General features: G+C 42.3%; 1 protein-coding gene across 1 annotated transcript in view; it reads left to right on the top strand.

Annotated features, from left to right (window-relative positions):
- Positions 1 to 23,647, top strand: part of FHAD1 (forkhead associated phosphopeptide binding domain 1) — a 174,400-nt gene that overhangs the window by 124,960 nt on the left and 25,793 nt on the right. Inside the window, exons 21-26 of the mRNA XM_027859802.1 lie at positions 973 to 1,079; positions 3,208 to 3,364; positions 3,718 to 3,817; positions 11,942 to 12,071; positions 15,608 to 15,753; positions 20,249 to 20,332. Of these exons, the coding sequence (XP_027715603.1) occupies positions 973 to 1,079; positions 3,208 to 3,364; positions 3,718 to 3,817; positions 11,942 to 12,071; positions 15,608 to 15,753; positions 20,249 to 20,332 (724 nt within the window). The remainder of the gene's footprint in view (positions 1 to 972; positions 1,080 to 3,207; positions 3,365 to 3,717; positions 3,818 to 11,941; positions 12,072 to 15,607; positions 15,754 to 20,248; positions 20,333 to 23,647) is intronic.

Here is a 23,647-nt window from a genome sequence, read left to right as displayed (position 1 = left end):
AAGAGATAGTATGGGATGAGATTGGTCAGGTTAAAAAATAGAGTAAGGCCCCTTGACATTGGCTAGTCTTCTTGTATGCTTGGCTTTAGTACCAAATTCTAGTCACTGCATAGACAGATCAATCTTTGACTTTCAGAGATGTCAGTCTCTTCAGTCTACATCAGTTTTCACATTTGCCTGCCTCAGGGCCCAGCTTTTCATTTTGCAGAATGTGTGAAATCATTTCTCAATCAGAACCACCCCACTACAGATAATCAGTCCACATCATCAGAGTTCAATGGCAGAGTTCTCTTCTCCCACCCCTGCTGCTGCTACACAACCAACCTCAGCCCTAAGTTTACTGAAGTTTGAAGAACTAGGATCGACTGGTGTGAATTTAGGCCCTCAGGGCACCTCTATGGGCCTCAGTTTCCCCTGTTATAAAATGGCAGGATTGTAGTAGGTAATCTCTAAGACCTCATCTAAATCTGACATTCCACATCCTAAGACACCTTCCAGCTCTGACAACCAAGGTTCTATGACCATTCCATTTCTAAAAATTGCTCCCAGTTCTAATATTTCATATTCCAAGGTTCCTTCCAGCTCTGACAGTCTATGTTCTAAGTGGCTACTTAGCTCTGATGTTCTATGTTATAGATCCCTTCTAAGTTTTAACATTTTGTGTTCTAAGTTCCCTTCCAGTGCTAACATTCTCTGTGTCATGAGCCCTTTCATTCCATGAAGAGTTGTTTTTTGCCCTCTGATCCAAAGATTACCAATTTTTTCCCAATCTGGTACACTATAACTTGCTTTATTTAGTAACACACACACACACACACATACACACACACACCCTGGGAAGACTTCATCAAGCTTTTAAAAAATCAAACAGAGTTCTCATTGTAGTCTCCCAGACATTGCCTTGAGACAGATCCTTTTTATAGGAAGCCACATGGGACTGGATCTGATCTAACCCTGTTTCGTCGATTTCAGGGAAGAATTCCTGGTTGCCCAGAAACAGCTTATCTACCAGCATGAGCTCATCCTTGCCCTGAAAACAGACCTTTCCAAAAGCCAACCCAAGACGTCTACATTAAAAGGTATGTCCACACACTCCATCATTCAACTGAAGAGCCCAAGTTGCCATAAGGAAAAAGAAAGGCAAAGTAGCTTTCTTTGTATCTGAAAATTCTGAAGCTGTAAGTCATTGGTGAAATGCTTTCTTTTCTTCATTTATATGACTTTTGCTGAGGATTTAACATACATAGTCTTGTGTGTAGAATTTTCTGACTCTGAGACTGAGAGATCTAAGGGAAAATCCTACACAGTGAATGTTTCCCTTATATCAATACCCATACTATAGATGTTTGCTGGTACTACTGGAAGAAGTGTCTCATTGGAGATAATTGATGATACTTTGCTTCCCCAATCTGGGCCTCAGTTTCCTTTTTTTCTTTTGGTGAGGCAACTGGGGTTAAGTGACTTGCCCAGGGTCACTCAGCTAGTGAGTATCAAGTGTCTGAGCCCAGATTCGACCTCAGGTCCTCCTGACTCCAAGGCTGGAGCTCTATCCACTGCACCACCTAGCTGCCCCTCAGTTTCCTCACATATAAAATGTAAGAGTTGATTCCTTTGAGACCTATGTTCTAAGGTCCCTTCCAGGCCTGATATTTTATATTTTCACTTTTAGTTCTAACAGTCTGTGTTCCAGGGGCCCTCCCAGCTCTGATAGTCTGTATTCTAAGAATGCTCTCAAGGGGCAGCTAGGTGGCCTAGTGGATAGAGCACTGGCCCTGAAGTCAGGAGGACCTGAGTTCAAATCTGGCCTCAGACCAAACACTGGACACTTACTAGCTGTGTGATCCTGGGCAAGTCACTTAACCCCAACTGCCTAAAAACAAACAAAAAAAAAAAGAATGCTCTCAGCTTTGACAGTCTCTGTCCTCAGATCCCTCCCAGTTTTGACATTCTGTGTTCTAAGGCCCCTTCCAGCTATAACATGCTATGTTCTAAGGTTCCTATTTCCTAGCTCTCACATTCTGTGTTCTAAGGGCCCCTCCAGCTCTGACATACTGTGTTCTAAAGGACCCTCCCAGCTGTGATATTCCAATCTTTCAAGTCCTCTTATTATAATTTCTATCCAACTTAAAATGTTATGGTTTGCCTCTAGGTGCAAATTCTTGAAGAAAAATCTTGAAATAGCTCTTACAGGAAACACAGTCTAGGTTTGAGGCAGTCCTAGAAATCCCAGTATCATAGAATCCTAGTGAAGTCCAGACAGAAGTCCTATGCCCAGTCCTCATTGACCTTCTGGTTTTAAGCTGTTAGCTCTGATTCAGGTATGATGATTTTATTTGTTTTAAGATCTAGTCTTTTTTTTTTTAAAGGAAAGAGAGAGTCTATGAAATGTACCTTCTGCTTTTAAGCAGACAGAAGGTTCAACATTTTGTACCTTGTGGTTAAATCAGTTCTTGAAGTTGGAGGGGTGAGGATGAGTGAGAAGAAACAGGAAGAACAGGGCTCTCTTGTTTCTGTGCTCATGCCAAAGGCTCTGGATCAGACCTTTCTCCTTCTCGTCTTCCATGCCCCTCTACTCTTTGCTCTTCCATATATGTCTCCTTCATATTCCTTCCTTCCCCCTCCCCTGTCTTTTTTTTTCTTTCAACGCTGACAAAGCTAGAAGGCCCGTGGGCAGGAGTGAGGAGGCCTGGTCATGTTTAAGGGGCAAACTGTCATTTTTGATGGAAGGTGGTAGCGCCCAGCCATTTTAATTTTTTTCCCCATCTTCAAATTTTGGGGTTTCAAACATTGTCTGAGCTTTGGTCTCCTGAGTCAAGATCTACACCTGCAGAAAATCCCCCAAATCATTTCTGGCTGGACTCAACCAATATGAGTGACTTCTCCCTGTGGCTGTATGAAAGAAAATAAAATTTTCCAGATGCTTAGTAAGTCACTTATCCCTCCTGGGCCTCAGTTTCCACATCTGTAAAAAGAGAGAGTTGGACTAGATAACCTCTGAGGCCTTTTCCATCTCTTCCTCATCTGTAAAAAGAGGAGGTTGGAGTTGGTGACCTCTGAGGACCCTCCAAGCTCTAGTTCTGAGGTTCTACGATTCCCTGAATAATCTTTTGGATGTATCTCTGCCCATTCTGTTATTGTGCGCTGGGTAGATTTCCCCCCACCATTCATCCATCAGCTCTCAGGCATGGGTCTTCTTGTCCCTTTCAGCTGAGTCTGATGAGCAGCTAAAAGCAGAGATGGGGCAGGATCTCCCGGTTCAGCAACAGGAGCATGAGTTGAGCAAGCTGAAGGACAAGCTGATTCAGATGTCGAACCTGGTGGAGAAGAAGAACAAAAAGATTGAAAGCTTGAAGGCTCATCTAAGGTACATGCCCATAGCTAAAGGCACCACGGAGTCCTGGGAACTCTAAGGAGAGTCCCTTCTGGGCTCACCAACATGCCGGAGGGCATGGGGCAAAGGGTAGTTGGGAAGGGGTCTTCTGCACAGCACCTGCTGTGGGCCAGGATCACAAAGATCAAAACAAAAATGGTTCCTGCCCTCAAGGAACTTCCATTCTCCTGAACATGAGGCACCTTCAGTTTTGGGTGCAAATACAGCTCTTTGTTCACTCTTATCTGGGTCTGCAGGGTGTGGCATCTACCAAAGGGGTCTGTGGTCCCCAAACTTGATTCAGTTGCTATGTATTAAAAAGCCCCTCCCATTCTCTCTGGCTATAGAAACCCCATCTCTGCAGAAACCAAAAAGATCTGCACCATGTGTGATGTGGAGATACAAGTGGATGTTACTGAAAATGACCTGCACATCTTTAACCAAGAGGTAAGTAGCCCCACTGCATGGCCTATTGCTGGTGGAGACCCAAATGCACAGAAAGTAGATGCTTGCTTGGTGATTTCTGTCACTCTTCATTCAATCTAATTCACCAAATATTCACAGAGCATCTACTAGGCATAAGAAGTTCCCATGTTCTTCCTGATCCTCAAAGTCCAGGGCCACTTACCCTTTTCTCTGTCACTGATCCCTTAGGCAGTCTGGCAAAGCCTATAAAGCCCTGCTCAGAAGCATGTTTTAAATGCATAAAGTAGGGGTAGTTAGGTGGCATAGTGGATAGAGCACCAGCCCTGGAGTCAGGAGAACTTGACTCCAAATCTGGCCTCAGACACACACCACTTACTAGCTGTGTGACTCTAGGCAAGTCACTTAACCCTGAATGCCTTACCAAAAAAAAAAAAAAAAGCATGAGATAAAATACAGAGTATTACAAAGAAAACCAATTATATTGAAATTCATTTATCTAGAGATAAATAGAAAAAAATATAAAGAGATAGAGAGATGAAATAGAGATATATAGTTATAGAGATAGAGATAAATGTGTATATATAAATATATATATATAAATATATGTATATATAAATACATGTGTGTATATATACAAGTTCACAGCCCCCAAATTAAGAATCCTCATCAATAGTGTCCTATCCCCCCACCTCCAGCAATACTTTTAACATATTTTGTAATTATCTGTCTCCATGCGTGCTTTCCCAGCCCCCATTAGAATTTGAGCATCTCAAGGACAGGATCATTGGATCATTGATTTAGACCTGGAAGGAATATTAGAGACCATCTAGTCCAAACCCCCCACCCCCACTCTGTTTCACAAATAAGGAAACTGGCATCCAGAAAAGAATCAAGAGTACAAGACCTAGAGCTCGAACAGACCTCTGAGAGAATCTTGTACAACCCCCTTATTTTACAGATGAAGAAAGGAGAGCCCAGAGATATGTCTTGCCCAGGGTCACATGGGTAGTAAGTGGCTGAGGGGAGATTTGAACCCCAGTCCTTTGAGTCCAAAGCTATTGCTTTCCCCACTATGCCACTGCTAACTCTTTTCTGTCATCATATTCCCCAGCACCTAGTATAAGGTCTGACACATAGTAGGTACCTAGAACAGGGTCTGACACATAGTAGGTGCTTAGTAAATGCTTCCTGCATTGATTACAAGGCATTGAGAATGCAAAGATGAGAAATGCAATATCCTCAAGGAGCTTACTTAAGGAGGAAAGGGAATGAGGGAGAGATGCCCAAAGATGCATTTGTGATGACAGCAACATTTGCAAGGGATGAGACATGTAGATAAAGGGTCATGGTATAATTCTTTGGATGATCAGATGCATAGGAATGGTCCCAGAAAGTGCCCCAAAATATTTGAGGAATGAAGAATCACTTCAAATTAAGGGAATCAGGGCAGACTTCATGGAAGAAAGGTGGCAACTTAGCTAGTCCTTGAAGGAAGGAAAGATGGCAAAAGATAGAAACGGGGTGTGGCTGGGAGCAAGCAGGGAATCCATTCCAGTTATGAGTGAAACCATGACCAAAGGCAGAAACAAGAGACGACAGATGGAGAGAAGAAGTGGGCGATTAGTGTAGTTGTCTAGGGCACAGAAAACATGAAAGCAGGCTTGTAGAGTGGTCAGAAAGTTGGCCTTAAAGACAGGAAGACCTGGGTTCTAGTTCAGCTTCTGACACATGTGCCTGGGCAAGTCATTTAACTTCCCAGTATTCTGGGCAACTTTGTAAGTTACAGAGAAAATACTCATCTGAAATAATTAGAGGAAGTGTCCTCACCCAGTACCACTGAAATCCCAGGACCAATCCCTGTCCCGTGTGGAGTACATTTAGTTATGAGTTGGAAAGAGAAGGAGTTGATGATACAATAGAGAGGTGGATCTGGTTCTCTATGTGATCTTGGGCAAATCACTTTCCCTTCTGTGGACTTGAGTTTCCTCTTCTGTATAATTTGTGCTCAATTATATCCAAATCCCTTCCGCTGTGGAGTTGTGATCCTAGGAAGCCTCTGAGGTCCTTCCAACCCTGAGATTCTTTGCTTCAGGGAAGGGGAGTAATGAGAGAAAGTGTGGAAAACAGTTTTGGAAAGAAGTTTCTCCATTGCAAGAAGAAGACACACAGACCCCCTATTGCTGGACTTGTGTTACTAAAAATTGCCCTTAATAAGCTCACTGTAGGCTGCAGTCCCTCCCTAAGGCATTAGCTTTCTCAGCCATGGACAGGGCAGATAAATATTTATTTCCCAACCTGGTTAGACTGAAGGCTTTATGGAAATGAAAATCAAGGTACCTAAAATAAAACCTTTTGAGTCAACGTTCAGAAGCCAGACCAAATGTCTCAGGCAGTTTTCTTCCTTTTCTCCTTGGCATCTTTCCCCTGACCCTGACAGCAGTCTCATGCAAGAAAGCCAGCTACAACCGGGTTGTGGCAGCTTCTGCCAATGCTTGGCACAAGGAGCTAGCACTCAAAGCAATGCCTTACTTTACTCTCTTAAAGCTAATTTGAGATGGGGAAAGTACTTAAAATCCAGCCATGGCACTGGGGCTCAGCTCTAGCCAACCTGGCTGCCCCTACCCATGCTGAACCCGCAAGCTAAAAGGGACCCGGGTGGGGGGGGGGGAGGGGAAGAGAAGAGTGACGGAAAACAAAAAAGGGAAATATTTTCTAATTCTGTATTCCAAACTCAGTCTTCCTGCTTTCTAAAGCAAAAAAGGTTAAGGGGTTTGATTAGGATTTTAGAATTGGCATCTTCTTTAAAAGGAATTCCCCTAAGGATATGAGAGGCAATGTAAAGTGGTGGATGGAGTGTTAAACCTAGAGTCTGGAAGACCAAGGTCCAAATCTGGCCTTAGACATCTACAATCTGTGATCCTGGACAAGTCACTTAACCTCTCTGTGCCTCAGTTTCTTCATCTGTAAAATAGGGATAATAATAGCACTTACCTCTCAAGGTTGTTGTGAGGATAATATTTATAAAGCACTTTATAGACTTTATTATTATTGTGTGGCCCTGGGCAAGTCACTTATCCTCTTTTGGCATGTTTCTCATCTATAAAATGAAAGGGTTAAATTGGATGCCCTCTAAGGTCCCTTCCAGCTCTAAATCTGTCATCCAAGTATGCTACAGCTATCTGGGAACAGGAATTATAGTAGAAAAACCCTAGACCAGAAGCTGGGAGTTCTGAGTTGAGTCCTAGCCATGACACTAACTCCCCTATATGACTTTAAGGCAAGTAACTTCTATGCTCTGGGTCTCAATTCCTCCTATAAAAAATTAGAGGAGTTGGATTTGATGATTGACAAGGTCTCTCCTAAGTCATACTATGAATCTATTAAGATCTCACTGAGCGTTCTCTATGATGGCCATTCACCCTCCAACCCCCCCCACACACACACACACTCACCCACCCACATATAAAGCATCTTTTCTCTCCTGTTAGATTGTAAGCTTCTTGAGAGCAGGGTCTGTATTTTGTCTTTCTTTGTATCTCCAACACCAAGAAAAAATTTCATAAGTATTTATTGAATTGAATAGATGGAGAACATTATAGGCAGCCATGTTGTTGTTCAGTTATTTCAGTCATGTCCTTACTCTTCATGACCCCATTTGAGATTTTCTTGGCAGAGATCCTGGGGTGATTTGCCATTTCCTTCTCCAGCTCATTTTACAGATGAGGCAACTGAGGCAAACAGGGTTAAGTGATTTGCCTGGGGTCACACAGCTAGTGTCTGAAGTTGGATTTGAACCCAGGTCTTCCTAACTCCAAGCCCAGTGCTCTATCCATTTCACCACCTACCTGCCCAAGTACTTATTGACTTTAATTGATCATATGGAGAATATTATAGGCAGCCATATTGGTCTTTTATTGTCAGTCAGTAAGCATTTGTTAGGCACCTACTATGTGTCTGGCATTGTGCTAAGCTCTGGGGGCACAAAGAAAGGCAAATGACAGTCCTAGCGCTCAAAGAGTTCACAGTCTAATGGGAGAGACAACATGCAAACAGCTATGTATAAACAAACTATGTACAGGAAAAATTAGAGATAATCAGCAAAGGGAAGGCACCAGAATTAAGAAGAATTGGGGGCAAAGAGGGGTGGTTGATTCTACCTTCTTGTAGAAAGTGGAATTTTAGCTAGGACTTAAAGGAAGTCAGGGAAAGGAGGCAGAAATGGGAAAAGAGATCATAAAATCTTCAGAAGAAAACCATCAGGGCATAGTGGCAGGAGCACAGAATTTGGGGTCAGAGGACATGGGTTCAAATGCTGGCTCTACTACTTTCTCACCTATGTAAGCTTTAATATCGATAAGCCTCAGTTTCCTCACCTGTGAAAGAGAGTTGGGCTAGAAAAGCCAGATGGCAGAGTGAAAATAGCACTGACTCTGGAGTGTGAGGACCTGGGTTTTCTCTGATGTTTCCACCTTGTGTGACCTTGGGCAAATCACAACCTCCGAGGATCTCAGTTTACCTCTTCTGTAAAATTAGTAGGTTGGATTAGATGGCTTTGAAGGTCCCTGTGATTAGTGAAGAAAAGGGTCAAGATTCTATGGAGAGTCTGGCAGGCTGAGCACACAAGGAATAAACTATAAGTTAAGGTCAAGTTCAAAGGAAAACATTTTCAGGTACTTGAGACCCTTGGCCACCCTCCCCCCTTCTCTGCTGAGTTAACTGCTTTTCCATTTCTGCCATATTCTCATGCTGGTGAGTCTGAACTGTACTGCCCCTGATCTAGAGTGTTCCTGATTATGGCTTGAAAACCTAATGCCAACTACCTAGGTTCTAGACCTTGCCTTAGCAAACCTGGCCCTATCTGTGTTCTGGACCTTAGCTCAAGAAATTTAACCCTGGCCACTTTTGTTCTAGACCTTGGCTTAGCCATTCTAGTCCTAACTACCCATGTTCTCTTGGCTTAGCCATCTTGATTCTGATCACCTGTGTTCTAGACCTTGGCTTAGCCATCCTGATTTGGAAGACCTTGGCTTAGCTCTGACCACCCATGTTCTAGACTTTGTTTTAGCCATCTCAGTTCTGTCTACCCATGTTCTAGATTTTGGCTTAGATATTCTGGTTCTGACCACCCATGTTCTAAACCTTAGTTTCCCTCTTAATTCAGATCCATTGGTGCTGCCTTTGCACAACACATTGGTTTTATCTCTTGACTGTAGAAAATGTCTTGACTTCTTTCATTCCTGCCATAATGGCTCACAAGGAAGGACTGGCATCCCTTCTGCTGTTGAGATAAATCTCTTCCACCTTCCAAGGGTCAATAGAATAAATTCACTTGGCTAAAAATTTGGGCAACCATTTACCCCAATTTATTACCTAACAATGATATATAATAAGACATAGGGTCATATATTAGGCTTACAGGGGTCTTAGAGGTCATCTCGTCTAACCCCTTTATTTTGTAGATGAGGCAACTGAGACTCAGAGAGACGATACAATTTGCCTGAGATCATACAGTTGATTAATGACAGAGCCAGAATTTGTCAGTTTAAAAAGCTCCTCTTAGATGAGGATTTAGTGTGATTTTTCAAAGCAGAGAGGTAGAATAACAACAAATAGAATCTTTGGAAAAGATTAGAAGGAAAAAAAAGGTAGAGAAAGACTATTTAAGACTAAGATAAGGAAGACTCAGAAAAACAGTATGTTGCATGTTGGTGCCAATGTAAAAAGCTCAGGAACAATTCCTCCCCTTTTTTCCCTCCTCTGTCTCCTCTGGGCCCCTTCTTTCCTTCCTCTTTACCCAATCTCTCCATCTGTGTCCCTTCTCCTTTCCCTCTTCTCACCCTTACCAAAGCCAGAAGGTCCCATGGGCAGGAGCCAGAGGGTCTGATCAGGTTCAGGGGAATGGATAGAGGAGAACCCACAGCCATTGCTTTTTCTCCATTCCCTACTTCAGTGGGTTTAAACATTCTTTGCTCTTTGGCCCCCTTCTCCCAGGTCAGGGCCTACTCCTTTAGAAGACCCTGAGTCATTTCAGGTCAGAATTACCTAAGACAAATGATTTTTCCCTTTGGCTGAGTGAAAGGAAATCAAGTTTCCTGGATGCCTGCTAAGTCACTTAACAGGCTAATTTCTTCCCTGAATAGGAACTGGGTACAGTTTCAGCATGGGGCAGCTAGGCAACTCAGTGGATAGAGTGTTAGGCCTGAAATCAGAAAGAACTGAGTTCAAATATAGCCTCAGACTCTCACTAGCTGTGTGAGCCTGGGCAAGTCACTTAACCTCTGTTTGCCTTGGAGGCAGTTAGATGGCTCAGTAGATAAAACACTGAGCTCTAGCAAATCTAGCCTCAAACACCCACTAGCTATGGGACCCTGGGCAAGTCACTTCATCTCTATTTGCCTTAATCCATTGGAGAAGGAAATGGTAAATCACTCCAGTATCTTTGCCAAGAAAACCCAAGGGACAGTATTGACATGATGTGGTCCATGAAGACACGACTGAAGGACAACAACAGCTTCATCCATGGTCAATGGGCAGGCAGAGCAGGAGGTGTCATCATCAGTCAAGAGGTAGACTTTTGCCAAAGATGGCAGTCCAAAGTATTGTGTGACAGGGGCAGTTAGGTGGAGCAGTAGATAGAGCCCTGAAGTCAGGAGGTCTTGAGTTCAAATCCATTCTCAGACCAGACACTTGACACTTACTAGCTGCGTGACCCTGGGCAATTCACTTAACTCCAATTGCCTTGCCAAAGAAAAAAGAAAAAGAAAAAGAAAGAAAGAAAATTAAAAACAAAGTATTGTGGCACAAAGGCTCTATATTTGGTACCAAAAAGATGCAGACTGAAATCATCCACCAAAATAAGTACATTGAGGCTCAGAAAACCTGGGATAGTCAATGGGGGTCAAAATAAGCTATCAGCAGCTTTTTCTGGGAGTGGAATTGTTTTCTCTGTTTTCCACCGGTGGTCATCTGCCTAGAAGCTTGAAGTTCCCCTTCCCCCAACAAAGCCATGCTTTTTTAGGGTCATAGAAGTGAGAGCAAGAAGAAATTTCAGAGACAGCAACAAGTCCAGCTCCCTCATTCTATAGAGGAGGAAACTGAAGCTTAGAGAGGGAAAAGAACTTGTTCAAAGTCACACTGCCAAGCCTGTATTTGAACCCAAGTCCTCCTGACTCTCTAAGCAAGCAAAGGGTTTCATCCTTCATGCTTCTACAAGCTAAGTCAGAGAAGAGATGTGTGTTCAGTTGCATCCAACTCTTTGTGACCCCATTTGGGATTTTCTTGGCAGAGATACTGGAGTGGTTTGCCATTTCCTTCTCCAGCTCATTTTACAGATGAGGAAACTGTAACTAGTTTATGTATAACTAGTAAATGTCAGATAAGTCTTCCTGACTCCAGGCCCAGCACTCTAACCACTGTTTCACCTAGCTGCCCTGGGGAAGGGAAGGAAATAAATATTTATTAAGCACCTACTATGTGCCAGGTGCTGTGCTAAGAGCCTTACAAATATTATCTCATGTGATCCTTACAACATCACTAGAAAGTAAGTGCAAATACTGTCCCTGTTTTACAGTTGAGAAAATTAAGGCATACAGAAATTAGGTGACTTACCCAAGGTCACACTGATTGTGAGGACCTGAGGCTGGATTTCAACTCAAGTCTTCTTGATCCCAAGCCTAGTATTCTAATCACTGTGCCACCTATTTGCCTGGGTGGCATAATACTAGACTCAGAGTCAGTAAGAGCTGGGTTTAAATCTAGCCTCAGACACTTACTAGGTATGTGACCCTGAGTTTCTCTGTACCTCAATTTCTTTATCTCTAAAATAAGAGGGTTGGACTTGATGGCCTCAAAGGTCCATTTCAACTGAATCATTTGTCCATCTGCCATGCTGCAAGCCCCATGAGCCCTGGAGTGGCAGCACAGAGCCTCCTTTTGGTGCCCAGGAAAGAAGAAATCTCTGTGCAATGCTGCCTTGCTGTCTCCGCTCAAGCCTTCCCCTATTCTCTAAAGTGCCTTCGATGCTGTTTTTCATGTGCTCAGGGACAGTGTGTCTCCTATGAAGTGGGTTAACTATTGTAGCTTCTTGGAGAGTGAGATAATTCTCATCTAGAATAAAGTCAATCTCTTCATAATTCCAAAACACAGGTTTCACCCTTCATTGAACTGGGAACTAAATGCAAAGGGCTCCGACATGAGGAAACCATTCAGCGCCAGAAAAGGGCCCTGTCCCAACTACGGGAGCGAATCAAGGAACTGGAAAAGACCCCTGGCCTAAGTAAGTTTCCCTGCTTCTTCTCTGAGTCCTCCTGGTCATTCACTCCCTGCCCTCATTCTCAAGTCTCGAATACTTTTTCAGTGGAGCTGTGACCTCACCAACATAGTAGCCCCTTCATTGGTGCTGATCACAGCCTCTTCCTTGCTCTCCCACCCTATGCTATTCTTAGCCATGTTTTTTCATAAAGCCTCCAGCCAGTGAACTTCCTCTGGTTCTTTCAATAGTCCTTTCATGCCATTCAAGGATCCTGTTGGAATTAGGCCCTTTCTGCTGGCCCTGAAAGACCAAACTAGGAACAGTGAATAGAAAAGGCAGAGACGGGGCAGCTAAGTGGTGCAGTGGATAGAGCACCAGCCCTGGAGTCAGGAGGACCTGAGTTCAAATCCTGCCTCAGACATATAACACTTACTAGCGTGTGACCCTGGGCAAGTCACATAACCCCATTGCCAGAAAAAAAAAAAAAGGCAGAGAGGCCAATTTGGGCTTAATGTTGGGAAAAACTTCCTAGCAAAGAAAACAATCCAGAAGTGAGATGTCTGGTTTTGAGAAGTAACAATAATAGTTAACAATGACATAGGTTTACTGAAGTGCCTGATGTATCTCATTTGTTATGAGGTTTGTCTCCCTGAAGGTCTTTAAGCAAAGGCTGCATGTCCATTTGTCAAATATATTATAGCAAGGATGTTTTAGTCCCTGCTGGGACCACTGAAATCTGAAGAGACTAAAGCCATTCTGAGTTTCTGTGACTCTATTAATCTGTTAATCCTCATTTTTGGCACTTAACAAACCCATTCCCTTTTCTGATCATATGTTTTTTGTCATACATATCCTTCATGATGTCTCCCATCACTCCTTGGGCACAAGGCAATGTTATCTAGTGGCTGGAGCACTGATCTTAAAATCAAGAAGACCTGGGTTTGAATGCCACCTCAAGTTCTTACAAGTTGGATGACCAAGGATATATCACTTCACTTTTCTGGGCCTCAGTTTCCTCATCTATAAAATGAGAGGCTTAGACTCAATGACCTCTAATACCCCTTCCAACTCTAAAACTTATGGTCTAATTTAACATGGGCAACAGGCTATAGTCTAGTTAGATGTCCACTGTGCATTTCTATGGCCTTTTTGGGTCATCTGCAATTTTGCTATTTCTGAGTCACTTGTGTCATTCTATATTCAGAGGAATTAAGCTAACTACTCCTCTTAAAGTACACTCATTCAGGTTGTTGTCTTAAAATGCTGGGCTTTTATAATAAGAACATGGTGAGATGGGTGTCAGAAAACCAGACAATTTGAGTTCTAGGGCCATCTCCATTACCAGATGACCTGGTTAAGTGTCTCAGTTTTTCTCTAAGTAAAATGGGTGTTAGGGTGCCTACTTCTCTTTATGTCTCAGGAATGTTGTTAAGTGAGATGAGATAACCAATGTGAATTCCAGTCAATTCAATTGACAAGAGATGTGATCCACACCCCCATGGGTTTTACACACACTTTCTAAAAAGTTCTGCATTGTTTCAGAATTGGAATAGTGGCAATGTCTAAATGTTCTAATTCCTCATCTTAGTATGGAAGTGTCCTTGGGTTCTTCTCTGAGGATCTGCTAATGGGGCACAGGTTCCCATGATGTTTACCAAACTGGAAAGGCAAATATAACAATAATTCAATTCAATTCAAGAAACATTTATTAAACTCTTTGTATGTGCCAGGCACTGGGGATACAAAAAGAAGCGAAAGAAAATCTTTGCCCTCAAGGAGCTTGCAATCAAATGACAATGATCATAACAATGATGATGATGATGGTGATGGTGATTACAGCATTTTTATAGTACTCTTTTTTATAGTACTTTTACTATAGTATAGTAAGGTTTACAAAGCACTTTATCTACATTAATCTTCTGAATGGATTAGATGTAAAGAGGCTCATGCCAGAAGGCTGGGGGCAGAGTGACAATCTTTGCAGCCACAGAAACTTGTGAAGACCCTCTACTGAGGTACATTTCAATTCATGTGTGATCTGTGTCAATAAGTTAATCAACAAGCATTTTTTTTTTTGGAGACTTAGTCTCCCTATCCTGCTCTGACTAGAAAAGCAGTGATCATTCACAGGCTCAATCTCAATCATCATGAAAGTTACACTTGGTTCCATTTTTCCAACTGAGGCCACTTCCCATCCTGCCCCTTCCTCTTTGGCAGCCTACTCTCCCACTTCATCTGGGGCCATCACCAGTCATCTTGATTTTTGTCTTGTCACTGGACTCCAATGACTGGAAGAGGGAGACTGACAGCTTTGCATAGCCCTGCCTCACTTAAATCCAATTCACTCACAAGTCAAGACATCACCCTCATGATGTCATTGGTCCTTTTCCAGAACAAAGGACCAACATCAACAACAACATCCCTCCGCTCCCAGAGATTATCATATTTGTGCAAACACCCCATTGACTTTAGACCTACTGTGTGCCTCTCAGGACTCTAGAGCTCAATCAGTCTCCCCAGTAGCAGAGGTTTATGGGTGTGAGCCCCCACACTAGCTCAATAGGCATTTGTGAAGCAGTCATTAAGAACCTACTATGTGCCAGGTACTGAGGAAACAAAGACATAAATGAAACATCCTCTGTCCTCAAAGAACTTTCATTCCATCAGGGGGACATTTGCACATCGAGTAATATAAAGAGGGTGCACAACATAGGTGGGTGGAGTCTCCACACTGACAAAATCATGGATCCTAAGACCATTAGAAAAATGTTATTCCAGAATAAGCATAAGTTAGAAGCATCATGTGTGCTGGAATTAGAGTCAGAAAACTTGGGTTCAAATGCTGGCACTGCCGCTTATCGCCTGGACGAGTTATCATCTTTTGGGGCCTCACTTTTCGCCTCATTATGTTAAGAGGGTTAGACTAGATGACTTCCTGGCTCTGTATGATGGCTATGATTCTTGACCCAGGTCAGTAAGACAACTCACCATCAATTTCATGATCTCAGCCTGCTTATTTGTTGTTCAGTCATTTCAGTTGTGCCTGACTCTTTGTGACCCCATTTGGGGTTCTCTTGGCAAAGATACTGGAGTGGTTTGCCATTTCCTCCTCCATCTCATTCTACAGATGAGGAAACTGAGGCAGGCTACGGTTAAGTGATTCGCCCAGGGTCACACACCTAGTAAGTGTCTGAGGCTGTATTTGAACTCAGATCTTCCTGACTCCAGGCCCAGAGCTCTATCCTCTGCACAACCTAGCTGCCCCCAATCTGCTTGTATCTTCTCCCATAATTGGAGGACTTGACACAGAAGCAGAACAACCATTTATTGGTAATTCTTAGTGGAATACAGCCAGGAATGATGGCCTCTCTGGTCCCTTCCACCTCTGATGATTGTGTGAATGCTTTCAACCTTTCTAGAAGAAAATTCTTGAAGGACATGCATCTTCACACTGACAATGTGTTCTGGAGCAGAGGAGAACAAATGAAGAGTTGTTCTTGTCATTAAATTAAGATCTTACGTTAGGCCCTTGCCCTTGAATGTATTTTGTCTTTTCACAGATGCTGAAGGCACAGGGATGGAACCACTTCCAGAATCCAAGAAGCCCAAATTGGGGGAAAATGCCAAAATGATGGAGAAGGAGTCAAGCTTACTATCTCTGCCGAACATTGATCTCAGAGTAGAAAGCAAACCAATTCACTCTTTGGTAGGCCCAGGAGTCATGGGGAATGGGAACCCAAAAGGAATCCATGAAACATAGATGAGACCATGGGCCATGGGCCATGGGCCATATGGGCCTCTATGTTCCATGAGAACTGGAGGAGCAAGCAGAGTATTGGTTTTTGAGTCAATGGGCCTGGATACGAATCCCAACTTTGCTACTTATTTTTTTTTTGTCACTTATGTGACCTTGAAGAAGTCATTTCTCATTGCCTCAATTTCCCCATCTCTAAAATGAGGGGTTGGACTAGCTTATCACTAAGGGCCCTTTAAGCATTAAAGCCTGTCCGGCCTACCTCAATTATTAAAGGCACAAATGACCAATTTTTAGATCTTGGCTTAGGTGATGGTTAATGCCCAACAACACTCCGCTTGTAAGTACCTAGATGGCAAATACTGTTTGATTTTTATCTTTTTTCCCCTAGCACTTAGCAGAGTATCCTGACACACAGAAGCTTAGTAAATGCTCAGAGTTGAATTGAATTTTTTGACAACAGGCTGAGGGTTCACACAGTGTTCAGGAGGCAGCATAAATGAATTTAGGATAACAGATTTCAAGCTGGAAAAGACCTTAGAGGTCAACTGGTTCAACTCTTTTATTTTGCAGAGGGCAAGTGACTCGCCCAAGGCCACACAGGCAGAAAGTAATAGACCCAGGATTGTAGTATTATAGATTTGTGGCTAGAATGGGCTTCTGAGACCATTTAGTCCAACCCCTTCATTTTACAGATGAAGAAACTGAGGAACAGAAACATGAAGTGATTTGCCCAAAAGTAGTAAGTGGCAGAGCAGAGATTCAAATTCATGTGTTTTATAATCTCTGATTCCAAATGCTCTGCACCACAATGAAAATATATTTGTTGTGGGTTGTACCTCCACTGTAAGCAGCAAAAAGTCTTAGCAAGAATTCCATGAAACTATTGGTGAACCAGAAGAACTTGTATTAATGGCCTAGCAAGGCCGGGTGTCCCAGGTGTGGGCACACACATTTAAGACAGACATACAGCTTTTTATTACCTATTCCTGATTCAAATTTCCCTCCCCTGTTTCCCCATTGACTGGGTACTACAGAGGTTACAGCCTATCCGAAGCACCTAATTTCCCTATTGCGATCCCTGCCCCTGTTTACATCTCCCACTCCCCACAATTCGGTGACCCCATCCCTTATTTACTTTTGCCCTTATTTGGGTGTGCAAACACCCCTTTTGCTTGATATGTGGATATGTTAATCTATACCTAACTTCAGAACTGGTTTTCACTGGTTAGTCTATTCACCCACCAGTAGCGTTTTCTTATTCTGCTTTATGGCTTCCTTTGTTCAACTTCCACCTAACCCTTAGATTTCATCCCTTAGGTTTCACCTGACTTTTATGAAAATGAAAAACTAGCTGTTTCTCACACCACCAACACAGATTGCCTCCTTCTCTCCCCCACCCATACATTAATAGATGCTATTATCACACTTACTAGCCACCCTGGACAAGTCACTTAAACCTCTGTTTGCCTCAGTTTTCTCATCTGTAAAGTGGGGATAACAGCACATACCTCCCAGGATGTTGTGAGGATCAAATGAGACGATAACTATAAAGTGCTGAGTTGCCATGGCTAAAAAAATATTCCTCATCTGGAGGCTGACTCTCCAAACTTAAACTTACAAAGCCTCTGAATTTGGACTTGTCCACAAGTAAGTTTGTGGCCATCTAGGTAGTCCAGTGGATAGAGTTCCAGACCTGGAGTCAGGAAGATTTGAGTTCAAATCCTGCTTCAGACACTTACTAGCTGTGTGACCCTGGGCGAGTCACTTAACCTGCTTGCCTCAATTTCCTCATCTGCAAAATGAGCTGGAGAAGGAAATGGCAAATCACTCTAGTATCTTTGCCAAGAAAATCCCAGATGAGGTCACAAATTGTCAAACATGACTGGGGAAATTACTAAAAAACAACAATGTCTGTGGCCAGGCAGGCAAAGCCTTTGAGAGTCCAGGGTGTCCATCAGGCCAAGATGACCCTGTGAAGAAGGGTGCCAGTGGAGCAGAATCTAAAATCACTAGAAAAAATGTCCCCCTTTTGAAGTGGATGAGGTTTAGTTTGCCCAGAAAATCATTCTAGTCAGTCCTGCAACTGAAGGCGCACACATCACCTACCACATGGGTGCGTGCTGGGGTTTCTGGTAACACTGGTTAGGTAAGCAATGATGCTTCTAGCCTGTGTCTTTCATGGAATCCTAAGTGGGTATCTCCCTGAAGTTGCTGCTGGTGATGAGTTTGAGCCATGCAAATATTGCTGGGTTTGGTTTTTGTTTTTTTTTGGGGGGGGGGTTCTTGTTTTGTCTTAAATATTCAGGCTTTGGCAGCTGGGTTAGTTCCCCATCAAATGCATTCCCTAAGTGGCCACCAAAATTCTGGAATGACCCCTGGGTGGTAGGCAACCTCACTGCAGAGCAAAGAGGCAAGAAGTGCCAACGAATGATAGCATGGAAACACTTTGGTAAGTGAAAGGACAGGGAGAGGTTATAAATATTTGTGCAACTCAATAACATGGTGTTAGGATGTGGACCTTAGGCCTGGGTCAAAATCCCACCGCTGATATTTCCTAGCTGTGTGACCCTGGGCAAGTCCCTTAAGCATCATATGGTTCTAGGACTTGGATCTTTAGTGACAAGAGGGCTGGATTTGGAATTAGGGGTCCTGGGTTCAGATGCTGACCCTGCTGCTTACTGGCTGTGTGATCTTGGTCTAGTCCTTTCTCTCTCTGGGTCTCCCTTTTTCTTCCTTTGTAAAATAAGGAGATTGGACTAGCTGACCCCTGAGCTCCATTCCAACTCCAAATCAATGTGATCCTGTGACTCAGTGACCTGTTAAGCCATCGCTAGGGTTGGGAATCGGTGGCAGTGAAGGGAGATCCCATACCGGGAGTTTCCTGAACCTACAACTCCTCCATCGATATTTATGTCTGAGTACTGTCACACAATGGCTATTACCTAAGAAGCATTATCTTGGAGGGAAAAGTGCTACTTTGTAGCTATATACCGGCAATTATGGAGCAAATCGTGGCATTGTACACAATGTAACCCCTTAATAAACACTGTTTGCTCCTAGCTTGGTTTTCCTTGCCCTGCCTCCCTCACTGGGTTGTTGGGAGAGGAAACTACATTGCAAATTGTAAAGCCCTAGCGAGATCCGGGCTGGCTTTGTAACCTGCCGATTTACCTGGATGATTTCTCCAATGAGAAGGTCAAGAGAGATAATCGCTAAGCTTTCTTCCAGCCTCACATCCTGGGATCCAAGGATTATATCAATGTAGCCACATCTGCTACACCATTTAATTCATGCCCATCATTTTCCTCCATTCGGTTTTGTAAGAGGAGTCTGAGACTGATAATAGGTAAAGAAACCCATGCTGGGTGTTAAACACCTCCCATAGTGAATCCTTAAACCCAGATTTTGTTCGCAGAAGATTTAGCAGGGTAATTTGTGGTCATTAGGATTATTGGATTAGAACAGTTTTCCATTCAGTCAGCTTTCGTTATTTAACGGGGCAGATGCCGGGTTGTTTAAAAAAAAAAAATCCCTCACTATGCCCCTAATTTGTCTTAGGAAATTCTGAAAGTTTAAAGCTGAAAGTGACCGGGGAGATATACTCTCCATTCAGTCCACACCCTTTTTACAAAGAAGGAAACTGAGACTAGAGCAAAGAATGGTGCAATAGGAAAAGTGCTGGATAGAGAATCAGAGGGCTTGAATTGGAGCGTGGCCCAGCTCCCTACTACATGGATAATCCACAGCAAGTCACTTTAACTTTTTAAGCCTCTCTATTCTTATCTGCAAAGTAGACAGGAGGCATTAAATGACCTCTGCAGAGCCATTCTAAAACTATAATCCTATGAATAATAATAGCTAAAGTTTATGTTACATTCAGGGCTTACAAAGCATTTATATGTAGAAGTCAATCTCATTTGAGTCTCTTCACAACCCTGCGAAGTAGGTATTATTATCCCCATTTTACAGATGAGGACACTGAGGCAGAGAACTGTCCAGAGTCATAAAAATCCCGAGGTGGGATTTGAATTCAGATCTTCCTGACTCCAGGTTCAGTATTCTATTTACCATGCTAAGCTTGAGAGTCAGGATTCAAACCCAGGTCTTTGGGCTCCAGAGGCAAAGCACTCTCCATATAGCATATAGCGTGCTGTCAGATGAACAGTTGCGACCACAGGTGCACCCTAATTTTTATGACTTAGCTAAGCCCACTTGATGTTATTCTTTTGCCATGAAGAAGCATAAGACTGCATTTTGAGAAATGTTATTTAAATTTGATAAATATAAGAATGTATTATTTATATCTGAGAATATAAGAAAATGGGGGAATGAGACCAAGTTTCAATGTTTGGGAGACTTTCTGTAACCCCACAGTTCCAGGCCCTTTGATTGTAGAAAATTCAAATTAAATACCAAGATTTTTTTTTAATTCTTCTCATTTCAGCCCTCAAATTGCCTTCCCAGCCCATCTGCAGAGAGGTCAGCAAGGGTGGATTTGACTGAGACTCTAGACCTCAGTGAGAAGCTGGTATGTGGGGGGGGGACCCCTTAAACTCTTGCTAGAACTATGGACTGGGGGCAGCTGGGTGGTGCAGTGGATAGAGCACTGGCCTGAAGTCAGGAGGACCTGAGTTCAAATCTGGCCTCATACCAAACACTTGACACTTGCTATCTGTGTGACCCTGGGCAAGTCACTTAACCGCAATGGCCTAAAAACAAAACAAAACTATGGACTGAATGGAGGACATAGGACTTCTTAACTTAAATTCTAAAATAAAAAGAGGGGGGCTTAAATTGGACTCAGGAGATTTGGGTACAAATCCAGCTGTGCAATTTACTACCAGTTTGAGCTAGTACCAGTCACTTAAATTCTCTCTAAGCCTCAGTTTCCTAATCCATAATATGGGGGTGATGAGAATACTTGTACTACTTACCTAATTAGGTTGTTGTGAGCATCAAGTAAGATCATGTATGTAAAGCATAAAGAAATAAAGGGAGACCTAAATAAGAGATACATTCAGTGCTCTTGGATAGGCCTTGCCAACAGGATATTACCAAAATTAATCTACAGATTTAGTGCTAAATCAATTAAATTACCAAGGGGGTACTTTATAGAACTAAACAAAACAATAACAAAATTCATTTGGGAAAGAAAAAAAGAGACCTAGAGTCTCAAGAGAAATATATACATATACACATACATATTTATATGTGTATGTATGTGTGGATATAGATATAGATATAGATATAGATAGATGGATGGATGGATGAACTAAGGGGACATAAAATTATCCTGCCTCAACCTATATTGTTGAATAATTACCATTATAACTATTTGGTACAGGTTAAACAATTTTAAAAAATAAATCAATGAAGAGACGAGAAAAACAAAAATGCTTGTTTAACCTAAGAATATGATTTATAGTGGAAAGAACTCCCTATTTGAAAAGAACTAGTGGGAAAACCGGAAAGTGGCCTGGCAGAAATTATATCTAGATTGGCATTTTATATCATATAGCACAATAAGCTCCAAATGTTTACTTAACCTGCTTGTAAAGGGTCACATCACTGAAAAAAGGAAAATGGAGACATGCAGAAGAAAGTACCTTTTTACAACAATGACTAAAGGAAGAATTCTTCACTAAAGAATGAATAGAAGTGATCATTAAAGACAAAGTAGACAATTTTGATTATGCCACAACACCAAAAAAAAAACTGTTGTAGAAACAAAATCAATACAGATGGAATAAGAAGAGAAACTATAGAGTGGAAAAAAGAATTGCCCCAACTATCAAGAGTAGAAAAGAATAGGGATTCCTCTAGTGTATGTTTTGGTACATGTGGCTGCTGAGGTCCCTTCCAACTCTCAGATTCTGGGATCACTGATAAAAGCCTTACCTCCAAGACATATAGGGAATCAACACGTATAAGACCAAGAGCCATTCCCCCATAGATAAATAATTAAAAGATATGAACAGTTTTCTTTCTTTTTTTTTTAAGAGGCAATCTGGGTTGAGTGATTTCCCTGGAGTCACACAGCTAGTAAGTGTCTGAGTCCAGATTTGAACTCAGGTTTTTCTGACTCCAGGGCTGGCACTCTATCCACTGCTCCACCTAGCTGCCTCTGATATGAACAGGATTTTTTTAATAGAAATTATCCACAAATATGTGAAAACATGTCCCAAATCACTAATTATAAGAGAGATGCAAATTAAAACAAACCTGAGGTTTCACCTGACACCCAGAAAATTGGCAAAGATGACAAAAAGATGGAAATGGTTGATGCTGAATGAAGCTATGGGAAAATAAGCCCAGTAATATTGTTTTGTTGGAGCTCTGAATTAAAAAGTTGTTCTGGAAAACAGCTAGAAAATATGAGAAAACTGACTAAACTAAACATACATTTTCACCCAGTGATCCCATAACCAGGCATATATTCCCAGCTAAAGAGATTAAAGATAGGAACAAAAGTTCAAAATGTGCCGAAGATGTCTATAGCAACCAATCAGTGAGCGTTTATTAAGCATCGACTATTGCTAGACACTGTTCAGTCATTGTTGGATGCTAGGGATACAAAGAAAAAGAAGAAAAAAACCCTGCCATAAAGAAGCTTACATTCTCTCATCACTCCCCTTCCCCAACCCTTCTGAGCTGAGAACCTTGCTTCATATTTTGCCCAAAAAATCTAGGCCATTTGCCATGAGCTCCCTCTTCTCCCCTCCTCCTCATGTCATATCATTCAGACGCCTTCTATCATAGTCTCCTCCTTCATTCTGTTGCACATAATGAGGTGACCCTTCTCCTTGCCCAGGCAAACCCCTCTGCCTGCACAAGTGATCCCATTCCATCCTGTCTCCTCCAGCAGCCTGCCCCCTCTGTCATCTCCACTCCCTCACTTATCTTCAGCCCCTTCTTGCCTCCTGGCTGCTTCCCTACTGTCTACAAACCTACCCATGTCATTCCCCAAATCCTCAAAAAACCCTCTCTTAATCCATCCCTCCCCACTAGCTGTTGTCAACAGGATTTTACTGAGCCAGACTCTAACCTGAGAGTGACAAAACAGCAGACCAGAAACAAAGTGCCAGTAATCAGGTGGCTGTTTAATTAATTAGTTTAATTATAAGGAACAGATTTGCAAATCTGGAAATTTTTACTGTCATTCCATATCTCTTTTGCCTTCTGTGGCTAAAGTCTCGGAGAAGGTTATCTGCAGTAGGTACTTCCACTTCGACTTCCCCTCCTGTCACTCTCTTTACTTTCTGCTTCTAATCTGACTTCCAGTCTCATCATTCAACCGAAACTACTCTCCTCAAAGTTACTAATAATACCTTAATTGCCAAATCCAATGGCCTTTTCCCAATCCTCATTTTTTTATACCTCTCTGCAACTTTTGTTTGTTTCTTTTTTTATTTTATTAATTTATTTATTTTTAGTTTTAAACATTCACTTCCACAAGATTTTGAGTTCCAAATTTTCTTCCCATCTTGTCCCTCCCCCCCACCCCAAGATGGCATGCATTCTGAATACCCCTTCCCCTCATTTGCCATCCCTGCTATACCCCCCTTCTCTTAACCCCTTCACCTTCAATTTTCCTGTAGAGCAGGATAGATTTCTATACGCCATTGCCTGTATATCTTATTTCCCAGTTGCATGTGAAAACAATTTTTTTAACGTTTGTTTTTAAAACTTTGGGTTCCAAATTTTCTCCCTTCCTCCCTCCCCACACACCCTCACTGAGAAGACGAGCAATTTGATACAGGTTATACATGTTCTGCAACTTTTGACAACACTGTCCATCACCCTCTTCTCCTTGTTACTCTTTTCTATTTAGGTTTTGTGACAT

The sequence above is a fragment of the Vombatus ursinus genome, unplaced genomic scaffold (genome assembly GCF_900497805.2).
Source record: "Vombatus ursinus unplaced genomic scaffold, bare-nosed wombat genome assembly UNPS02014172.1, whole genome shotgun sequence".
Classification (NCBI taxonomy): domain Eukaryota; kingdom Metazoa; phylum Chordata; class Mammalia; order Diprotodontia; family Vombatidae; genus Vombatus; species Vombatus ursinus.
The sequence above is the reverse complement of the archived record's forward strand: the minus strand, read 5'-3'. Positions and strand labels throughout refer to the sequence as shown.